The 23,399-nt window shown below is 40.8% G+C and overlaps 1 protein-coding gene across 1 annotated transcript in view; it reads right to left on the bottom strand.

Annotated features, from left to right (window-relative positions):
* atrn (attractin) overlaps positions 1-23,399 on the bottom strand; it is a 179,053-nt gene that overhangs the window by 98,853 nt on the left and 56,801 nt on the right. The window contains exons 13-22 of the mRNA XM_039785823.1: positions 19,928-20,049; positions 18,828-18,966; positions 18,252-18,433; positions 14,733-14,952; positions 11,252-11,437; positions 9,187-9,435; positions 8,128-8,265; positions 5,058-5,151; positions 4,251-4,303; positions 1,582-1,676 (exon numbers count right to left, since the gene is read on the bottom strand). Of these exons, the coding sequence (XP_039641757.1) occupies positions 1,582-1,676; positions 4,251-4,303; positions 5,058-5,151; positions 8,128-8,265; positions 9,187-9,435; positions 11,252-11,437; positions 14,733-14,952; positions 18,252-18,433; positions 18,828-18,966; positions 19,928-20,049 (1,478 nt within the window). The remainder of the gene's footprint in view (positions 1-1,581; positions 1,677-4,250; positions 4,304-5,057; positions 5,152-8,127; positions 8,266-9,186; positions 9,436-11,251; positions 11,438-14,732; positions 14,953-18,251; positions 18,434-18,827; positions 18,967-19,927; positions 20,050-23,399) is intronic.

Genomic DNA, 23,399 nt, shown 5'->3' with positions numbered 1-23,399 from the left:
TGAAATCCATAAAATCTTCTGGTTTTCTAATGGTTTGTGGTTTTTGATTTTGATTTTTCCTGGTTTCGACTGCCTACCTCAGGACACCTTCATTTGTAAATCTTTTGTTAAATAAATCCTCTACTTTGCATTTTTGGGTCCAAGCCTCGCTATTCTGACATGTGTAAAGCCAGTGGTAATCATTTGTCTCTAATTTGTTCATTTAAGGTTGATAAGTTAGCTGACTTAGGTGCCCGTTTCATCTTGTGTTTTGCTATCATTTTAGGTCTTATTTATAACTGATGCCAATGTTTACTTTTTAATATAACATGATTTTATTGCCTGTGCTCTATTGTGCTCTATTTTGATTATGTAGTTTTATCTTTTTAAGTACTCGGGTCTCCCTTGAAAATGAGATCTCAGTCTCAAAGCGGACTTTTCTATCTTAATAAAGATATCATTAAGATATAATACCGCTAAATAGTTTGTTGTAACTGTTTATATTCTGTTAACTGGGTTGTCATGGAGAATTACGGATCATTACGGTTCGTTTTTCCTTTGAAATCAAAAATCCCCTTATTACTTTTGAAGAGTTTAAAACCATACACTCAAGCATTTTAAATGCCACTAGTCGTTTTTCTTTGATGTGGAGCTAATGACAATTGTGCATGGAAAATAGGAATTGCTGTGTGTTCGTCGGTACTTGTGTCTCTCCAATGAAAACCATGTATGTCCAGATGTGATGATTTTTACTTTTTAATTTCTCAGATAAACTAAAAACGGATTAAATGATCCTCCATGCGTTTGGAAAATTCTTCTTAAGGTAAAAACAAAACCATTAATAAAATTTGTATTTTCTGAAAAGTACATTGCCAAAAGCATACGGTTTCTCTCAGCACATGGGTTGACATTTTGGAGATGCATGGTTCTCTCAGGACAGACATATTATATATATTATTTTGTCCTTGTGCACAGGTCTCTCAAGCAAATAAAAAAGGTTATTTACTGATTCTTTATTTCTATTATGCATTAATCGCTGTTATCATTACCAAAATGTTAAAAGGTGCAGTAAGCGAAGCTGCGCAAAGATGGTTGATATTTGAACTCTACTGCCAAACAAATACACCCCTCCCCCCCATTCAGAAGCTCCGCCCCCCCAGATTGACTGACATAACTACTGGCCGGCCAGCACATTCACATGCAGCCTCCCCCCCCTTCCATCAATTGCCGCCGCCTGTTGCTGAACAGCTGGAGTAGTGTTTTGTTGCTCGTGCACTCCTTCTGTTTGTTTTCCATTTATTAACGCCGGATTTCTTTCCAGTGCACACAGAAAATAGAGAGCTAGGTGACTGTGAGGAGATATTTGCTGAATTTGACAGTGTATTGGATTAACATCACTTACTATACCTTTTTAAAGTTACAACTGGAGAAGTGTCTATGGATGAAACTTGTTTTTTTGACAATAAATGAGGTGAGAGGGGAAAAAAACTCAAACTAATCTCCATCATCATCATCACCACCTGGTGCTGACTTCACAATCTTTAATCCTAAGAAAAAGTGACAGCTGCTGTGACGGCGGGGCGTTCCCTGTCAGACACATACCTCCTCAGGTGTGGCCACGAAGTTGATGGCGGTGTAGTAGCGGTCGTCCTCCTGCGACAGGCTGAAGGTGAACTGGTAGTCGATGAGAAGCGTGTCTGTTTGAAGCGATTGAGCCGGGCGGTGCGGGTGTGGGAGAGCGTGGTGGGGATTACAAAAGAAGAAGAAAGAACAACGGCTCAATTTAGTTCAGTTTGAAAGTCACACGAAAGCATGTTCTCACACGGCGCTCGGGGCAGGAAATGACCCAGATCCCCTTTTCTTTTTTCATTTTCAAAATCTGACTGAAGCCTGGAGCCTTCAGTGGGTGTTGTCCGTGTCTGTGTTCAAGGTGATGACAGAGGCTGGGTTATGTGGCTGTGTGCAAGCCTGCGTTAAACAACAGCTGGAGATCACTGTCACTAGACCATGACCATATACAACAGCAAACAGAAGTGATCTGGAAACTGTAACATCCAGTTTCCATTCACTTCCAGACTTTATCAACCTGCAGAGAAACTCATTTCCTTTCAAACTTACTGGCCACTATATTCCAAAACCCCTTCTCATGCTGGTGCAAATACAGTAACTGTGGGGAAATAACAACTGCAACAAAAAAACATTTCATCTTTGGGTTGGTGATACTTCTTTCATACAGGAGACAACATGTTTGTGATGCTGTCAAAGGTTAATGTTCCATTTACTGTACTGCAAAACTATAGATTTACACAGAATTACGTTACAGATACATTCTGTGATTACCAAAAAAAGTGTCTGTCTACACTCACACGCCTACTCATTAGGGCTGCACGATATGAGAAAAATGGGCGATATACCATAACGTTGTGGAATATTGTAATACTGATATTACGTGCGATAAATATTAAAAAAGTCCAATGTGTGGGAATTTCTCTCATCTCATAGCGTTGAGATCATATATCGCAATCAACTCCCTCGCGCCACGCAGTTCAAAGTACGTATTACAGCTACGGTAGCCTTCACGCTTCAAAAAGCCAGTCTCTTGCTCTTTTCAATCTCCTTTTTCTTTTTCTGAATTTACAATCACTTGAAACAGAGAAAAGCAGCAAATCCTCCCATTGGACCAAGACGGATGCAAAGAACGTTTGGCACTTTCTACTTTAAAGAACGACCTAAACGTGGCCGGGTTGGTTCAGGTGGCATCAAGCCAGCACAGAACAGGCAGGTGACTGGTTCCAGTAATCCTACTGCTCCGAATAAGTGACAAAATAAAGCCAACATGTTCCTATTTACATGTTGTGATTTGTAGAATCACAGCATGTACAAAAAACAACGTAACATGAGACACAGCCATCTTCTAACCGTAAACAAACCGGGAACTATAGCCTCAAGCGGAAGAATATAGTACTTGGGCGGAATGATTTGCTTTGTAGCAAGCCTGTCTGAGAATATAGTTCCCAGACAGCGTTACAAAACGCACGGACACGAGAAGGGTATGCATGGACTTGTCTTACTCTGGGGGTTACGGTGAATAATCTAACCTCCCAATAAGTCGGCGTGTTCCTTTAAAGGTGAAAAAAAAGCCCCAAAAATAATATAAAAAAAAGAACGACCTAAACAATTAAATTAACAAACCATTTGTAGATTAATTTTCTGTCGATCAAGTAATCAACTGAATGAAGCTCTAGTTGCAACTATTGATTATTTATACATTGATTATTCAGATTCTAACTTATAAGATATTGCATTTACAAGCAAAAATCTATAAAAAAAAAAAAGCAGCAAATCCTGCAACAATCCAATTTAAAACGATTTAAAACTTCCTGTTGATTAACTTTCTGACAATCGACTAACTAAACTCGTCAGCAAGTCGTTTCAGCACTAAACATTAATAACGTGGAATCCAGAATCGCTAACAGAAATGCCTGTTCAGTAAACCCGGCAGCGACGTCGGAACGGTCAGAAAAGAAGTTACCAAACCACGTAACGCCACGCGTTGACCCATTTACTTCGGCTTGTGTCGAGTCTCTGCCGACTCTTCCAGGTCTACCATTCCTTGTAGCTCCGTCTGGGTTCTTAAAATACATTATTAGATTACAAGATAATAAGGAGGGAGTGTTTGAGGACCACGGAGGACAAAGATGGTTAAATGCAATGATTTGTATCACATTCTACAGTACATAATCACAGTTGACAAATATAATAAGGACAGAGAGAGTAATCTCCACTGTGGACCACTGTACCGGAGTCTCAAAAATGACAGGGAAAGGAGAAAGGCGGTCCTTCAAAAAACTCCACTACATTTTTCGGCAATTCACTTTCACCCCCTGCTCACTTTCGATTATTTCTACCTGCGTACGGTGTTCATTTTTGGACATTCTCAGATCTCAGACTCAAACGAAAAGGCATCAGGTCTCGGATGAAAAGGCATCAGGTCTCAGGCGAATCGGCACCGGAGTAGCATAAAAGTCACTCCGTCTCAGAAAAACCTCGGTCATCTTCAGACAAAAACAGCATTAGGACTGCGACTTGTTTTAAAAAAGCTGTTTCTCTTCTGGCTGTTATTTCTTCAAACATCAAACTACTTGAGACCTACTTTGATTTGAGAGCCATGTAACTGTCTTGGTATTGACAGTTTCATAATAAAACAAACAGACACATGCACAAACAGACAGACAGACACAGAGAAACTTGGTAATTTGAATTCCACTTACAGTAGCACGTTCCTTTGAGAGGGTTGCCTTGGTAACGATTCTCGACTTCACACCTGAAAAAGAGAGGTGGACGACAGATGAAGGGAAATGAGGCAAAACATTGGGGGGGGGATGACTGCAAATGGGGAATAAATGAAGACCGAAGGTGAATTTAAGACAATTGAATTGCTGACATAAAAACTAAAACGGGAGCAAATCCACACGTTGCACACACACCGAACACACAGGAGGGTGAGTCTTTACCTGCAGTCAGCTGCATTTAGAGCCCGATGAAAAGAACACGGATAAAGAAGATACGGTCTACAAAAATAGCCTCACTTTCATACTGATGACCACTCATTTGTGAAACTCTCTCTCAAGTTTTTAAAATGGGTTTTGAGAAGCGCCATGGTAATGAAGACCAGGATTAAGATTCATGCTGCTTGTACTTATGAACAGCTGCTGTTACAGTATGCCAAAAAAACAAACACAAAAAGGAGTCTTGTCTTCAAACATATTCGCTTGCAGGTTTTTGTAAATTTACGTTTCAAAACTAAACCCTTGAATTTCCAGTGGTTCGATACACCTTTGCACATTGACTTTTGAAAGCGTGCAGATTTGTATCAGTGATGTTTACACAGCACACAAGTAACGTTCCAGAGCCACAAATACTGCATGTGATGGACAAACAAAAAAGAAGAGACTATTCTACTGCCCAGAATTTAACTGTAGGGGGGGTGGGGGTTAGAATATGACAGCTAAAACATTTTCCTAGGCAGGACACAGGAGACAAGTTGAGGACAAAGGAATGGAAAATGTCAAACTCACAGGTGGCAGCGATCCCCTTTGATGCCCTTAGTGGTGCAGAAGCACTTGCCGTTGTTAGGGTTGCACATGCTGGCGTGGCCGTTACACTTGCAGGCTGAACAAAGGACATGAAACATAACAACTTAAAAGTGCCTCAGTAAAGCAATACCATCCCATTTTGTTTTTATATTTAACGAACGCTAATAATTACTCTAGATAAACTGCTACAGAATATTGAATCTATTGTATTATAAAGAGGGTGATATGTAATATAAATACTATTATGTAATGTGAATGTGAGCTCCTTTTTCCTTTGTAGAATGTCGGAGCATAAATTGGTAATGTATGTTTTCTCCATAACCACCATAAAACACAGATATTATATTACACCGTGAACTGAGTACATTTGATCCCGTTCATACAACTGAAGCGTGATTTATACTTCTGCGTGAAATCTACGCCGTGGCTACGTGAGTTGGTACGTGGAGACATGGACTGTACGCCGTAGCCTGACCCGCACCGCTCGGAAAATGTAACTACACGCCGCGGCGACGCACGTCGCTTGGCCGTAGCTTGGTAGCATTTCCTGGTTCTCCTTCTCCATAAACAAAATGAAATCAAGGAGAGAGTTAACTTTTCCTGCTACAGATTTCTCACCGTGGTCAGAAAGCACACACTCCTCACGCACACACACGCCGCCCCTGCTATTCTCTTAAAAGAGATCGACGCACACACCAACGCACAACTTCAGGCCACTTGCGTAGCCTACGGTTAAGGTCCATGTGACAAATATAAAGTCTGTACTAGAGCTTTTCCTATATGTCTGCATACAGTTTGACACAGTTATGACACGTTCGATGGCAACTCTGCTTTCCTGAATGTTTCATAGGGGTCAACTGTCTCATTCTCCAAGGAAAGGACGAGGAGGAAATAAAAAAAAAAAGGAATGGTGCCCCCATCCAGAAGTTCAGTTCCAGAGCTAATTCAGTGCATACGTAGAGCCCAACTTTAACGCTGCCGCCCCGCCAGAGGTGACATTCCACGTCCCGAGAGACCATTTTTGTGTCCGTTAACAGATGCCAAATGTCTATTAGGTGTGGGGATTTTGAGGACCAGTTTCATAAACATCTGTATGAATTAACATTAACGTTTGCCGTCCTTTGCGTTAAATCAGTCCATCATGTTTGAAGATCACTGAGCCTCCTGGTATAAACAGCTGCAAATTATGTAGAACTCTAGGTTACAATGGGGGACAGCTGGTGGAACAACCAGCCATATTCAATTGTAGGCCGTATTGATCGTGCACTTTTTTGCTCATAATGCCTCCTGAGTCAAACCGATATAAAGCATGTCATAATTCGCTGTGAAGTAAAACATGCCTGTCCTGGTGGTGCAATGCTGCAAGCAGGAGGCAGAAATAAAAGGCATTAACAATGACTGCATAATACTGACAAAATGAAGATATGGAGAGAGGCTGGGGTGTGGCTGTCACTGATGTGGAACCAAGTAAACATGGAATTGGCGCCAAAAAAAGAAAAACTACAATTACCGCCTTGCGGTTGTATAACCAGGCAAGTTGCAGTTTTTCCATCCACGTCTGTCTGGATTCATATAATATGTAGTGAAGAATTTGAGACAATTTAAGAAAAAAGTATGACGTGTATGTTTTGGTGAAACATGGATGCTTCACACACGTCTTCAACCAGGCAGCACAGAAGACCTAAACGATCACCACCGTTTCAATCTGGGCACCAAAGATCAGTGTCACCGAGTCATTATCTGCCCAAATGTCTCCCCTTCTGTAGGCCGAGGTCATGATAGCGGCCCGGGTTCAAATCGGACCCGCTGCACTTTGCTGCATGTCGTCCCCCCCCCGCCCTCTCTCTCCCCTTTCCAGTTTTCAAGCTATCCTGTCAATTAAAGGCCATACATGCCCAAAACATTATCTTAAAAAGAGTCTCCTAAGTTTCTTCTGTCCCTAGCCTGACAAGCCAGACCCACATCCAGATGTTGGGTCTGGGAACACACCATTGGCAGGGCTCAATCCGAGGGGCGGGATAAACGGTTGTCTTTCAAATTCCCTCTGCACGCAATAGGATAGCGCTACAACCAACCAGAGCAACGCTAGTGGATAGAATAAACTTTTGCCGTATCCGGTCGGCAAAACTCCGAACCCATCTTCCTTTTCTCAAAGAAAAGCTGAACTCCAAGTCTTCCAGAGTCGCGGCCAAAGCAGATCCCAAAGGCCGCTGTTCGCCAGCTGCAGCAGCCATCTTCTTTGTTGTCAAGTAGCAGGGAATTCACGCCAAACCGTCACAACTCTGCTGTCATTATGTTAAGCCCGCCCACCGACTCTATACACGATGTGATTGGCCTGGCCAGAGTTTGGTTTTTCCAGATCGCAAGCCAACGGAGAGTTGATTTATGACCCTGGCTAGGCTATTCTGTTCCTGAGTTATGGCATTGAATAATGGCCAGAAAAGCATTGTTGCACATTGTGATGTAACGGTGACATTGACCTTTTGGATAAAAAAAATCCATCTTTCATCATTGTATTCTATTAGACATTTGTGTGAAATTATGTCATAATTAGCATTCTATGAATCTTGAGTTATGGCAAGTAATGCGAGATCACACTGACCTAGACTTTTGACCACCAAATTCTAATCAGCTTATCCTCGAGTCCAAGTGGACGTCCGTGCCAAATTTGAAGAGATTCCCTCAAGGCGTTCACGAGAATGGGACGGACGCACAACCCGAAAACATAATGCCTCCGGCCCCAGGCTGTCACCGGTGTGAAGGCATAAAAATATACGAAAACATACACTGTGGCTGTAGTATGTTGGTAAGCTAAATGAAGCTGAAGGAATGGACGATTGATTTGTTGTCTGATCGACTGACTGTCAGCATTAGCTGTGGAGTGGAGTAAATCTGTAATATCCCACGGGACTGCTATGCTAAGCATCCAGGAATCAAGGGAAATGGCAGACATAAAACTGAACTGTAAACCACTGACAAGCTAAATGAAGCTGTTCGCACAAAGACTGACTGGTTGATTTAGTGCTGGGCTGAGCGGCCCACGGATACTCACGCTGGCAGCTGCCCCCGTTGGTGGGGTCTCCGTAGAAGCCGGAGATGCAGCTCTCGCAGTGCCGGCCGGTTGTCAGGTCCTCGCACTTCTCGCACACACTCTCGTTGATACACTGGCTGTGACCGTTACACTGACAAGCTGCCGGAGAGTAAACAAAACACATACTGCGTGAACATTGCACACCGAAAGTTTTTTTTTTTTTTTTTGATAAAACAGCCCCGGGCCAAAACATGAAAGAATTTGTATGTTGACTTGCTAGTACAGAAAGTCATTTGCAGTGAACTGTCTGTTGCTGCTGCCCTTGAGTTCCTCGTGTGATACATTAGGTTACTTTGATATCCTCTATGCCTCCTGCCAGGTTTAATGGTCAACAATAGCCACAGCAGGTCATCTGCATGTATTTCTGTTAGTTTTAATGAATGAGTAAAACAATCCCAATAATTAATAATTAAATAATAAATAATAATTGTCAGATATTCTGGTTGTTCGATAAAGTAATTAGTTTCATTACAGGTGTGCATTACACATGGATCAATTTACTCATCACAAGGAGTTCAGCCTAAGAAAACGGTTTATAATGTTAACTTTGGCTCTGAAGGGAGCCTTCCAAAAAATAACATATATATAACAATATAATAATAAAAAATAAATAAAAAAACATCTCAACTTGGGCTTTAGACTTTAAAGTCTTACCAGAAAGCCTGCATTACAAACTGGACATGTGGCGTTTGAAAGCAATGGGCAGTGAGAGGGCCGAGGGCGTCTAAAGAAAGAAGCTATTGAGTTGCATTGTGGGAAGTGGATCCAGTGTTTTCAGAGCCTGACCCATACTTAAGACTGAAAGTCATGAAATTGTGGCCTCTGCTCCTTTGATTACGCGTGGCCACATGTCAACTAGTGTCCCTGAGCAAGACACCGAAAATCAGTCTTGTGCGTTTCACACAAAATACATTTAAAGAACAGAAATGTATACAATACATTAACAGATATTAGTATTTTCAAACGAATGTCATAATGATTATACTAAAAAAACAAAACTAAGAGCTAATTCTTCCGTACCTGGGCAGTGGATGAAGGACCAGTTGTATTTGGCCTCGCTGGGGCACATGCTGGCGTTGAGGGCCGGCTGGGGGGGGCTGGCGGGCAGGCCGGGGAGGGTGGATGGGGCCGGGACCGAGGTCTGGAAGGGCCCGCGGTACGAGCCCTCGATGCACTGACCTTTGCCCGTGTTGCTGGGGTCGGTGCACCAGCCGCAGCCCGGCTGGTCCAGACACTGGCCGCATGTTCGGTACCCGGAGCAGTTCTCCGCTGCAGCACAACGCAGCACCAGTTACAAGACAACGCAGAAGACTCAGAACTGGGAAGACTTATTTGCTTACCAGTGTGAAGAAAGAGGTTGTTCTCAGTGAGTTCCCCCAGGTGTAACTAAAGCTTTCACTTAATCAATTACTGTCCTATGAGTGGTGGGTAAGAGGAAGTTTGTTAGTTCTTGGTAAATAAGGTCCAGCCTTTCCAAACGTTTCTATTAATAACACCCACAACACCTCTACAAGACTCATTCCACGGCCACTGGTTCCCTCTGCACCTTCTCTCCGTAGACATTTCGCCTATATTTTAATTCCTAACTCTCAGCCTTATGGCTGTGAGCAACAATTTGTACTTAATTGGCCTGCCAGGTTAAACAGATGAAAATTGTTCTCTGCTGTGCTGTGCACAAAACAAAGCACCAGCTGGAGACTAAATTATCAAACTATTAAACTAGATTATTAATCCCCATCTCATCTACTGGAGAGGCCACCGTTTAATGTGCTCGACTAAATGAAAGTAAAAAAAAAAAAAAAACATTTAAAGATGCTGTGCTCCACTTAACTTTTAGAGTCTTTTTTTTCTTTTTTTAAAGTCTGATGAATATCGCTACATTTGCTCAAGTGGAGGAGTACATTATTTGCAACTGAAGCATAACGTGGGCGGACTTCAGATTTGTGCTTTAATTTTCCTGTCCGGTTTTGATTGGAACTCATGAATTCTGCCTGGGCGGGTGGTGGTTATGCATGCAGCTGTTGCAACTCAATCAGAAGTTTAAATAGTATGCTGCAACATGTTCATGTGTCAGAGAGAGAGAGAAAGAGAGAGAGAGAGAAAAAAAAAAAAAAAAAAAAAAAAAAAAAAAAAAAAAAAAAAAAAAAAAAAAAAAAAAAAGAGAGAGAGAGAGAGAGAGAGTTTCTCTACAGCAGCGACAGTAATTTGTTTGGAATAAATAGGACAAGAACTGGCTAACTGGAATAATGCACGGAGAGCTCAGTGCACACTTAAACGTTAACATTTTATGCATAATCAATGGGTTTCGACTCAAGAGAAGCCGATGCCAGGGCTGTAAAACAAACAGTGCAGAAAGGCTCTCACGCTGAGGTATGATGAGATCAATGGAGTCAACTGATGAAAAGACATTATAGATTACAAAAGAAAGGCCCAGGAGATGTACTGTTACCACATCATTTTCCTGCCCCCTAATTTCCCAGGAGGTTTCCTGTAATTCGGTACTAATTATAGGGTAACCGCTATCCCCCACGTTATGAAGATATGCTTGCATGTTCAGCTGACCTGTTGTGCTCCGACTGAAATATACATGTATTATCAGGTGTACCAACTGAACACAACGGTCTCCATTTTCCCTGAAATTACAGATTTCTTTCCAAACTTCTTTCTCGACAGTCGTCTAATCACAAAGTTCTCCTTCTCGATAAACTTCAGACCTGGTTTATAATGACCTATAAACACCTCTACTACTAGCATAGATGTACTCTTGTGAAAATAATAACTGCAGAAGGACAATGTTCAGCCACAGGGCTTTTTAAATGATCCCATCTGTGTTCTAATAACAATCTACACACTGCACGGTTATAAAAAGAGAGTGAATGACAGGAGAAAAAGTTTTTTTTTGTAGGCCATGTAATGATGTAATAACAGGAAGAGATTTTCGGACTCATTATTTGGAGTGCGTTTGGTATGGTGTGTTTTGGCAAAAAAAAAAAAAAAAAGACAAAAATCATAATGATTGCCATATTAAAGCTGTAAAAGAATATATAAGAGGGAGAAAAAACATGAAGAAAATAAGATGCCTTACGGGGACAAGTGTTCATAGTGTACCACTCCATACACTGGCCGAAGGGGAAGGAGGCCACGTAGGCGTTGGAGTCGACGCACTGCTTCATGTTGCTGCACCACATGCACTCCGAGCTGCCGCTGGTGCATTCGCTGCAGGTGCTTCTCATGGCGCACGGGGTCCGGCACGGCTTGGCACTGTGGTTGGCTGGGGAACATTTTCGAGAAGTTAGGCCAAAGTCAAAGGGAACTTCATTCATGTGGTCTTACACCAGAGCTTCTGCAGCTTTCACCCCCCCTGTTGTCCTCGGGTCAAATTCGACCCGTTTCCAAAGTTTCTACATCAGAAATGTGGGTTTCTTTCAAGCAAGTTGCCCAAAAATAACATGGGTTGTTCCATAAAACACTCTTCTCAAGTAAAATTAAGGATCAGATGATTACTTTCATAGAAATTTGGGCATTTTATTAAATTTGATGGCATTTCAAAAAAACAATGGTTTCTAAACAGTATCCTGACTAAACTTTGACAGTCTGATTATCCAATCAATCATAACTATTTGTCGAAATAATTCATAATTCTAGCTTCTTTTTTTTTTAACTCAAAAATGAGGTATAATTTCATCTAAATTGAGGTTTATTGACCATGAATTAAAAACAAAAAAAGAACACGACATAAACCTCAAAAAAGCATCCAAAAAAAGGGTTAACCCGGGAGGACAACATGCTGCATGGTCGACGGGAAGACAACACAAGGTTAAGACATTTTAAGAGCATTATGAATGACATTTAAGACCTATATAACTACATTAAACGCTAAACAAAAAAACGTAGCGGCAGCGTTACATGGAAGAAGGAAAATTAAGACCCGTTTAAAATGATTTAAGACCTAGAAACAATACTTCAGCTTATTTAAGACTTTTTGATTTTGAAATTTAAGACTTTTAAGACCCCGCGGAAACAACACTTTAAAACATGATCAGTACACACAATACATACAATGGACACTAAAACAGTAAGCAACTCATAGCTTAAAATAAACAATAAAAATAGTATCTAAAGTGCAATGTTTGTAGCAATAAACAGAGGGTTACACTTTACTTGAAGGTATCTACATAAGAGTGACATGACACATTCATGGATGTGTCATAAACATAAACAAGTCATAAACGTTTATGACATAACGCTTCTGTCATTAAGTGTCATTTTTGTCATGACAAGTTAGGGTTAGTGTTCATGTGTCATGACTGTGTCATGTGTTCATGATAGTGTCATGTCACTCTTATGTAGATACCTTCAAGTAAAGGGTTACGAAAAAGAGAAATTAAAGTGCCAGAGAGTTGTGCAAAGATGCAGTTAAAGTACCAAAGACAGTTTCAGTCTTTCATCGTCTTATTGCTGTAGGCAGAAATGATTAGTTGTGCCTCGTAGTTCTGATTTTCTGCTGCAGATAGCGGTCGTTTGACCTGCCGCTGCTTCGGAAATTAGGTTGGAGAAGATGAGCAGGATCATTGAGGATCTGATCGGTCTTGAAATATATATATATATATATATACATACATACATACACACACACACACACATATATAAAATCAGCTCATTGTACTCAAGCACTTTGGAGTATGAATGCAAAGATTTTCAGCACGGGTGTCTCAGTGTAAGGTAAACCCCTTCTGGTGGAGCTCCATTTGCTGAACTCTACAGGATTATAATAAACAGGGTGTTGCTATATCTAGAGAGCAGACAAATGTTTGGCAAGCTGGATACCAGATGCAAAAAAAAAAAGCTTACAAAATCCTTTCTGCTCAGTCAGAATTCTGATGCAATTCAGCTGGATTTGTTTTATTACAACTTATTTCATAAACCTCAAATCATCTCAGCCTCCTAGTATATTTCTGCTGGTAGCAGTTATATTAGCAGTTAATTAATATTAATAAAGAAAAATGGTCAAAATTGATGCAGCAGAAATCCAGATATCCTGACCTTAGTCCCTAGCATGGGTCATTGGATGCTATATTTCAAATGATTCAAGTCTTTGATTAGACCTTCCCTGACTGGTATGTGCCCACGTCTTTCAAACATGACGTCCCTTTGTAAGTGGGTCATGGTTAGTTTACTTTAAAATCGGTGGAATGCCCCTTTAACTTTAAACAGAATTTAACTGAACTGACCTCAAACCAGAGAGCAAAAATTGTCATCTGCAGCCACTAATGCTGGAATCCGAGTGCACAATATCAGCCCAATGATGGGGCATCAGAAGAAACTGAAATGGGCATCAGGCATGGTGATGTGTCATAGTTGAAAACCGCAAATTCTGTAAAGTGAATGTCTCCCGAGGCCGGGACAGAAAGACATGTCATCATTTTTTGCCCTCTCTCAGCTAGTTTGGCATCTCAGACATGCCCCGGGATGCCAAGGATGTTGACACGTTTGCTTTCTGGAGGTTTGTGTTTTTGGCCTCTCTGTCCCATTACCTTTGCGTGTCATGAAAGACTGCAAGCTATGATTGGTCAGTTTCGTGGTCTGACATGTCTCTCAACGAACATCATGGCAGAAATTTAAGATTGTTGGTTAGATTGGTAGTTTGATCCCGGCATTAGAGGTCTGTGATATCAATGCTCTGATTACAATACTGATCTAACTAATCTCAACTAATCTATCCTACTTAACCAAAGTCTGGTATGGAATTAATCTAACATTTGTTGTGCATATTAGGTAATGAGTTTCCATGAAAAATAACAATTGTTAAAGGCACTACTCCTTATTGCCATTTAGCACATATACAATGTCTTGTTGTGCATTAACACGAAGGGCCCCATTTTAACAATCTAAGCCCATGGCGTGAAGCCCATGGCGTAGGTGCGTGTCCAAATCCACTTTTGCTAGTTTGACGGCGAAAAAAAAAACATGCAATAAACCAATCAGACTCATCTCCCATTCCCTTTAAAAGCCAGGCGCGTAATCTTTTGCATGTTTGTGTGCTGCGGCGCTTCCCCGTGTGTGTGTGTGTGTGTGTGTGTTGTAACAAGCATAGTGTGCACACACTGTGCACGAGCCTAGGCGCATTTTACTAATTTGCTGTTAAAATAACAATGAAATGCTGCGCTATTGCCTTTAGACCAGTTTTTTGTTGGTCAATGGTCAGCGTGGATGGTCTACAACAGACTACATTTGACTTAACATTTTTTACACCATTTCATTATTGTATTTACTGTTTTTTCATAAGATACAGTACATTCTGGAATAATGTCCCATATCACAGATAGTTTACAGAAATGTCGTATTTTCAGTGGATCATACCCTTTATTTTTTATTACTTTATTTAACATGATCGTAGAAGGTGCTATATGTGGCTAAAAAATAATAGTCGCAAATCGAATCGTAATCGCAATATCTGGCAGGAAAATCGCAATTACATTTTTTCCCCAAATCGTTCAGCCCTAATTAACACAAATTCCTCCAGGATGATATACCAATTTTTGATTCATGTAGCATAGTGAACCCACCTGGGCGCTCACACAGGCTGCCGTTCACTGGGTTGATGCAGGTTTGTGCCTTCAGTCCGCTGGACGCCGGCTCGGCCAGGTAGCCACAGAAGCCGGCGTCACTGGGCTCGCCGGGCAGCCACTGCAGGCTGGTGTTGGTGAAGGGTGACATGTCCTCCCAGCACCAGTACGACACGTTGATTTTCCTGAGCCCCACCCAGGGGGTCACTGTAGCCTTGTACTGCAAACACACAACGGTACGCCAAAGTCAAAAACAAGGATGTTACACATTGTTCTCTTAAAAACTCAACGCTGCTCAAAGTTGGACTCTGTTCAAGGTCAGTCGCATTTCTACCACTGTCTTCTTCTACACTTCTACAGTTCTTTTAATCGATTTTTCTGTATCTCTGGTGTTTGGTCATCTGTTCACTTTAAAGGCTCGCAAGAAAAAGGTTGAGAGACAACTTAAGTGCCAGTTACTCCGTAGCTGAAGGCTAATGTGACATTTGGTGGAAATCAAATGTCAAAAACTGATTTTGATGGCTGTGTTTTTTAATCAGGAATCCCAACTTTGCCCTGCTTGTAAGGAAGAAAAACAAATTATTTCGGCAATATTTCATCTGTACTGACGTAAAGTCCCCTGGACTGACTGAGAAAAAGCTTTACTTCCCTTCACTCGGGAGACTCCGTTATCCATCCCATCTCTAATCAATGGCCGTGCTGTTGCAGCAGTAGTAAACAAAGAGAGCTCGATCGCTCACAGACGTGGGTGAAATTACTGTTCCATCAGGATTTAATTGCATTTCTTGGATTGATTGATCCTGTCAAGAAATAGTTGGGACTGCTAAACAGCACCAGCAGTGTCAATTAAACATGGCTAGAAGAATTGTAAAGCATGTTTCTGAGTATCTGTGTCAGTACAGCATTTCTTTGTTAGACTGGACAGTTTGAAAAAAACAATTATTGCAGAGAAAATCAGTTCTACCTTTAAGCATAAAGATTACCTGGAACTGAACAACAGAATTGAATTCAAGCCAACAGGGGAAATCTACACAATTTCATTAGTATGGATGGAAAACACTCTTCACTTTAAGCAGTGCTTAGCGATTTAGACTCCAATGTTTTTGTCTTATTTAGCTTCAACATTACATACGCGGCTCCTGGGCACTTTGTAGGACCGTTAAGTGGCTTACATTTTTGCACGGAGGGCTTCAGAGAGAGATGGCAGTGTTGTGCCTTCTGGGTGATCTACGCAGAAAAACTAAAGCAGGACTGCAGCTGTAGATGACATCATGTTTCACTGAAGTGCAGACCGGATCGGTAGAAGTGTAGTCTTTGTGCTTTTGACACATGCGGGAATTTGTTATACTCTTCAGTGAACTTAAGGGTAGACACGTGCCAAAATGTTTACACGGATGTAGCTGTGATTAGGCCAATAACGTGTGTGCTCAGAAAAAAATGTTTTCCTCATCAGCTTGAAAATTAAAGACTTCTTTCTACAGCGCTTATTAATTCTGGAAATGAGATTGTACGGATCACATTTTAGCACAGGAAATGTTTCCTTTATATAGAGGCCTTTCTAGTCATTTAGTGGCAACAATTCTTCTTCATTGTCTATTATTCTGCTGCTTATTTTCTTGAATAGTTTAGTGCATAAAGTGTCAGAAAACCTTGAAACATGGCCATTATAGAACCCAGGGTGAGGTCTTTAAATGCCATTTTTGTCTGACCAGAAAAGCAGATAATCCTCACATTAGAGATGCAGGTGGAACCAGTGAAGTGTTTGTATTTTTGCTTGAAAAAAATAACTAAAAACAATTGATTAATAATCAAAATATTTTTTGTAATAATTGTATTTAAGTAAAACAAAAGTGCTTGTTTTGCCATTGACAGGCTCAGATTAATATTCTAAGTGTCTGATAACATTATGAAAAGGATTTCTAAAGGAGATTTACCTTTCTGTTAGAGAGTAAGATCCTTTCTTTAAACATAAAAGAATCCGCGTTATTTTAGCATCGTAAAATACACAAAATGAAACTATGAAAATCCGTTTTGGGTTGTCTTTCCACTTTTCCAACAATCACAACTGTAGTTTTGGTTGAAATAAACACATAGTTTACCGATTTACATGTGAAAATATGTTGGCTCTACACACGCTAAAAGTATAGTTTTTTTAAATGGAGTCTGGTGGTTTTAGTACTAGCGATCTCAGAGCTGTTTCTGGTTAAACAGAAAGGTCTCAAAGAGGTTTAAAAAGGCCTATCTCTGTAGGGATCCTTTCCCAAATGTTGTTAGACACAGAGTAATAATCGGAGCCTGTCAGTGGCAAATAAAGCAAATTGATGATGCATATTTGCCCCATAGGGTTACATAGCAGCCCGGTCTGTGGCTGCCGGTTACAGCGTTCATGCTTAATACTGGACCAATTTCAAAGATTGTGGTTCCCATCAGTCACTTACACACAGAAACATAGAAAAAATAGGGTCCAGGTTGGTAAAACAAAAGTTACCCTTTAAAGATAAATCCAGGCTGTTTGACTCAGAGCAGCAGAGTGCTCATGTTTCATTTACATTACATTTCACATTTGAGCCAACACTCCCACTCCATTCAGTGTACAGTGGACCATCAGCTTATACTGGAATTCTTGATTATCAACATTACAAGCAACCACAAGCACAGAGTGTGGGATCAAAGCTACAAGGCTCAGCACATATCTTCAAAGACAAATACATTCAGGACTTAATCAGCAAATCACTGTTTATGCTGCTTCCCTCAGTAATTGCCACATTTGAACATCTCAACTTTTTTTCGGCATTCTGTGTGTGTTATAGGCCCGTGTACAAATGGGATGCCAAGATCAACGCTAAACACTGCACATCTCCCCGTCATTCACAAATCTATCCCTAGCTATGTGACCTGCATCTGATGACATAAACAGCAGCTGGCGATGGTTAGTCGATTGTCGGGATAGATTTCTGCGTTTTTGCTCTAATGGAGCGAGTAAGAGATGTCTGAGCTCTGAGGAAATAATCTGTTAATGGAAGATTTGTTTCACGCTCACTGGTCCAAAAAAATCACAGACTGAAAGAATCCAACCTCAGAGCTCACCTGCAGATAAAAAAAAAAAAAAAGGACCACAAAGACATCCAAGCGCCAAAACTAAAAAGGTACACAACAGTCAAGTTTTTGGCTAAGATAAAATAGGAAAATAAGATGTGAAATTTCATAGTTTCTTGGATGCTTTATTCTTGCTTATTGCATCTCTGCTTCAACATACAAATAAATCTGGCAAAGAGGCTCTATACAGTACTATCTTATTCTTTTAGCTGATATTTAATTCTTCAGTCCTGACGTTGATGTGATCCTTCTTGCTGTAACTATATTACTACTAACTGTATTATTTTGTCTTCACCCCTCTCTTTTTGGGTCTTAAGTGTATGTTTGTTGCTGCCGGTGTGACGACTCACTTTCCCCAAGGAGAATATTAAAGTTTTTCTAATCAGATAATTCATATCCACGACTGCACCCCACCCTCCTTACCACCACACTCATCATCTGCAGCTCCTTCAGGACAAAGTCCACCTTCTTCTGCGTGGTGAGCGAGGCCAGGACGGCATTGTGGCTCCGGCAGGCCAGCTTGGCGTTGTCGTACGAGTCCTTGGCCGTGATGAACTTCAGACAGGAGTTGCCCACCAGATGCCAGCTTTCACCGCACACGTTTTCTGCAGTGGAGAGAACAGATGAGGAGGTGGAACTACAGGTTGGTAGTAGAGATGGTCCGATACCATTTTTTGCTTCCCGATACGGATTCCGATACCGATGCCTGAACCTGTGTATCTGCCGATATTGAGTACTGATCCGATACCAGTGTGTCACATATTTTATAATGTTTTAACTACCATCCCTATATGGATGTGATACGATTGCTATCTTTGTTGTATGGCCTGGCTCAGGTAAACCATTTGTGAAACATAAACGCCATAGAACTTTCTTCTATTATCCAGTTGGACAGTCAGTCATAACGGAAAAAGAACATGCATAAACTACTTTAAAGTAGATTTTTCTTGGGGGCATAAGGAAATGCTTTCATTTCCATCTCGTAACAGACACTGTTACCTGGCAGTGAGATGCACTCTTGGTTGCGAGGTTCCCACTGACAGTTCTGGTCCACAGCGCAGCTCTTGCAGCTGGTTTTCTTGTTGCACACATAGGACGGGTTATCCTTGGGGCAAACGTCATTGTCCCCTGTGCCCCCCTGCGAAGAAATAGCAGAAAAAGAACAGGCTTTAACTCAGAGTAACAAATGATCACATTTCATGCTCCATGAAATGTTTTGTCATTACCAATAGAAGCCAAAAAAGAAAAGAGAGTGAGTGTGTGAGTGAGTGAGTGAGTGAGTGAAAAATATATATATATATATATATATATATATATATATATATATATATAAAAACATTTATTACATTGGTGTCATGTAATTGCGTGTGGGATGGGCCACTATAAGATGTATTTATTTTTCCTGACAATGCAGCTTTTTGAGTAGTAAATCAGGTTATCGCAAGTGTTAGGTTATCAAATAATTTCAGTCAGAGAGAGTGATCCTCAAATATTATAGAGACAAGTGCAGATGAGAGTGTTGGAGGAAACACATGAACTGTCACTGGGCGTCATATCGGATCTAAATGAGCTGTGATTTAATCACAGACTGACAAATCAGATTCCGTGTTGGAGGCAAGAACGTGCTTCATCGGTCCTTTATCTACTCATTACTCAAATTGAACACGTCTCAATTTATTAGGTATAATAACTCTTGGAGGAAATGAATAGGGAGGTTCATCACAACAACATTTGTGTATCCTATTCAAAACAGAATAAAGTGACGCTAGTGGAGGCGCACTACAAGTGGCTGCAGGAACCCATAGTGTCCGAGCATTCATCATTCTGAGCTCCAAAGAGCCAGGGGACTGTTCAAAATCATGACTTATGACTAGCGTTATAAGCTAATTAGCGGTTTGCGCTAAAACTGGTCACATTCGATTAGCATGAAAACATATCGCAACCCATGTGTTATTAACCCCTGGGTTCATTTGCATTTGTCCTTTGTGTTTTGATGTTAGATCACTTGAGACATGAGATAGATGTGCCATAGCTGTTTTGTTGTAAGTTAGCAGGGTTAGCAGGATTAGCATCGTCAGCGGGGGCCTGGATTTTCTTACCGTGGCAGAGGTGCAGTTGCTTCCCAGAGACACACACTGGCCGGAACACCACTGGCAGCCGTTGGTGTTAGCAGTGCAGCTGTAGCAGTCCGTGTACTGGTCACACCTCTCGTTGTCAGCATCTGCAACATTAGATAGAACATGGAATATAAACAGTTTTGATAATCAATGATAATTTGCTATTAGAAAATAACTCGAGTGAAGTTTTTAACCCAACTGTGCAGTTTCCTGAGGAAAATATCTAATAGCGATTATTTTGACTGATATTGCCATTGCGATAGAATTCACGATATTAGAGGAAATGATCGTATTTGCAAAAAAGATTTGCGAGGATCTGTACCGAATCAAGATGTTTTATATAGTCTCCAGGATAGGATTTGTAATACTTCATTCAGAATGGTTTTGACACATATTTTGCCTTTAACAAATATTGCGCCCCGCTCAGCGATTTGGATAAGAATGCAATTAATGGTGCAGCCCTAACTATATTACAATACACAATAATGATTAAAAAAAAGTAGACCGTGCACCGCCTCTTTAAGAAAAAGTAACAATACGCAACTTTAAAAACACTGTTACGTCCCGCATTGAAAATGCTACTTAAAGCGTAACTCTCGCCAAAATGCAATCCAGGGTCTTTTTGTGAATATACCCGAGTCAAACTTTCATTTAAAAGCATAATTAGGAGTTGTCGCTTCACAAGAACATCAATAAAATTCCATATAAATGCACGGATAATTCGTTGTTTTGTCGTTAGAGAAAAACGCTATTGACCTTGTAGTTGAAAAAGGGGCCTCATATAAGAATGACATTTCCTCCTATGGAGTCCATTCATTCGCATTAGGAGATCGACTCTTTTTGACTGGCGAGATGACTGCGAGCGGAAAAAACAACTGCCAAAGGGAGTTGTTCAAAACCTCTCTTTTGAGTAAACTCTGTGTACACAAACAGTGTTCTCAATGCTGGAGTTCACGTGTAGAGCCCCTGGTGATACTTGGAACAAAGTTTATGTTGTGTCGAGCCTTCTTAGGGTTTTAAAAATAGTGATTTTGATGCTATCATAGTAGTGCCCCTAGGACTCCCACTCAAAAGGCCATTTGACCCAAAACGAGAATACGGTACAGGGCTCTAGAGTGCGACCAATTTGTAAGGGTGCGACTAAGATTAGGTCGCACAGGTGCACCTAACGTCCTCGCATCCGCTGCCTCTCCACAAACGAAGCGATGTCGTTTATATCGATATGGTTTAATGTTGCGTTACGTGACCCATTCCTTCTGTAAAGCCGTGCCTGTGTTTGGATCTCTCCTCCGCGCAGCCCCCCCCCCCATTCACTCACACAGGGCTCCCCTGCAACATGGAGAGACGTAGCGCCGCCGGTCCACACTGCTGACATTTGTCTACAGTTTTAATTGTTATTAACACAGCTGTATATTGTTAAGTATGAGAGGGAAACCTGTATTGGTACCAGTGTTTCCGCTGGTAACTCTCTGTTATTGCGGCCGCCACGGCGAAAAACACATTTGAAGTTATTGAATGGAACGGTACATTAACTTCAGTTTTTTGAGTAATAGCGTGTGCAGACGGAGCCTGTTGGACCTGGGCGAGAGATGTGACCGGTGGCCAGAATATAGTTCATAAAAACGCAGCATAGTGATGATACAGACATTTCATACACAAGATGTGTGTAACGCCGCTGACCCGCCAAAGCGCATTCGACCCATGCGGGACCCATTCATAATGAGTCAGCTGTCACTCTGTGAGTAGCATGCTTCAGTCCATCGCACTCTCCCTCTTACCCTATATGAGCTACTGGGCTATCAGGGTCTGTTATTAATGTTGAAAACAAGTGAAGGAGCTTTCTCAGAGATATATTTTTTTAAATATATTCCAGGCTATTTATTTCAGATAATTTACGTGTGTTGCAGCTGTATATTTTCAAATTGGGAAGGAAACCCTGTCTTTGCATTTTATTTTAATCACATCTGTTTTAATAAAAGAGCTTGTGAAAAGTGGCTTTGACTTAAAACTGAACATTTAGCCCACTTTGTAAAAAATACATATTAGAGATAGAGATATATATTGTGTATCGCCATTCAGCTGAAAAATACAGAGATATGATTCTTAGTCCTGGACTAGCGGAAGATCTGATAAGAATCAGTGTGGAGGGGCCCAGCTTGGAGAATTTTGATGCTAGGGAGTGTGGCAAGCTGGTTTAGCCGAGGCCAAAGGGGAAAAAGGCCAAATTACAGGTGTTGGCCATCTGAGGGGCATGCGACAGCAAGGGGGGACCCACTATAAGACTTTGAGTACAGTATTCAAATACAAAAATAAAAAATTTACCTACTCCTTATTCTTGTTTAAAATAATTGATATAATATATATATATATATATATATATATATATGAATGTATATGGAGCGTGATAAAAAGGGGACCTTGAAACTGTGGCGTTAATGGCGACGCCATGCTTTTAAACAAAAGTTTGACTCGGGTACATTCACAAAAAGACCCTAGGTTGCAAAGTAAAATCACTCGATGCAGAAATGTAGAGCATGTGAGGGTTATATTAATAAATATCACGTTTTGACTTTATTACTAATGCATTAGTGTGTAAGTAGCATTTTACTATAGCAGTTGGTCAAGGTGGAGCTAATTTTAACGATTTTATATACGATTAGGTCGTTTAATCTGTAATAATGTACAATATTTGATAAGATCATATGTTTTGGATGCAAAAACCTTCTGTAGAATCTGTAAAGTAACTATTAACTACATCTGTCAAATAAATGTACAAAGTAGCATTAAAAGGTCCCTATTCAAATAAAATACAAAGTACCTGAAATTTCTACTTACATACAGGACTTGAGTAAATGTTTAGTTACTTTCAGAGGTGGGTAGTAACGAGTTACATTTACTCCGTTACATTTACTTGAGTACGTTTTTGAAAAAAATGATACTTCTAGGAGTAGCTTTAAATCACTATACTTTTTACTTTTACTTGAGTAGATTTGTGAAGAAGAAACTGTACTCTTACTCCGCTACATTAGGCTACAATGAGCTTGTTACTTTTCTTTTTACCTCTTTGGTATTCTATGCATCATTGTTTTTATCCCCCCGCGTCCGCCTCATTTTAACGTTTTATTTTGACAGAGAGAGAGACTTCCACTAAAGGCTCTACCACGTGACTGTGTTTCACCAATCAAATGTAGTTGTGCAGTCTCGTCACGTGACCATACTCAATCTCAGCGGCGGGACCTTCTTATATACTGTCTATGGGCGGGACGGCTCAGCTTTACAGTCGTAGCAAAACAAAAATGTCAGAATCAACCGCCTATACTACCAATCCAGATCACCATGCCCTGGATTTCTTTCAGTTACCCAGCTTCTCCTAACCCAACAACCGTGGTCCCCACATAAGCTGTGTCACGACGCTGGTTAACAACTAGTTCAATCAACCCAGGGTTTCCCGATC

The sequence above is a fragment of the Perca fluviatilis genome, chromosome 20 (genome assembly GCF_010015445.1).
Source record: "Perca fluviatilis chromosome 20, GENO_Pfluv_1.0, whole genome shotgun sequence".
NCBI lineage: Eukaryota > Metazoa > Chordata > Actinopteri > Perciformes > Percidae > Perca > Perca fluviatilis.
The sequence above is the reverse complement of the archived record's forward strand: the minus strand, read 5'-3'. Positions and strand labels throughout refer to the sequence as shown.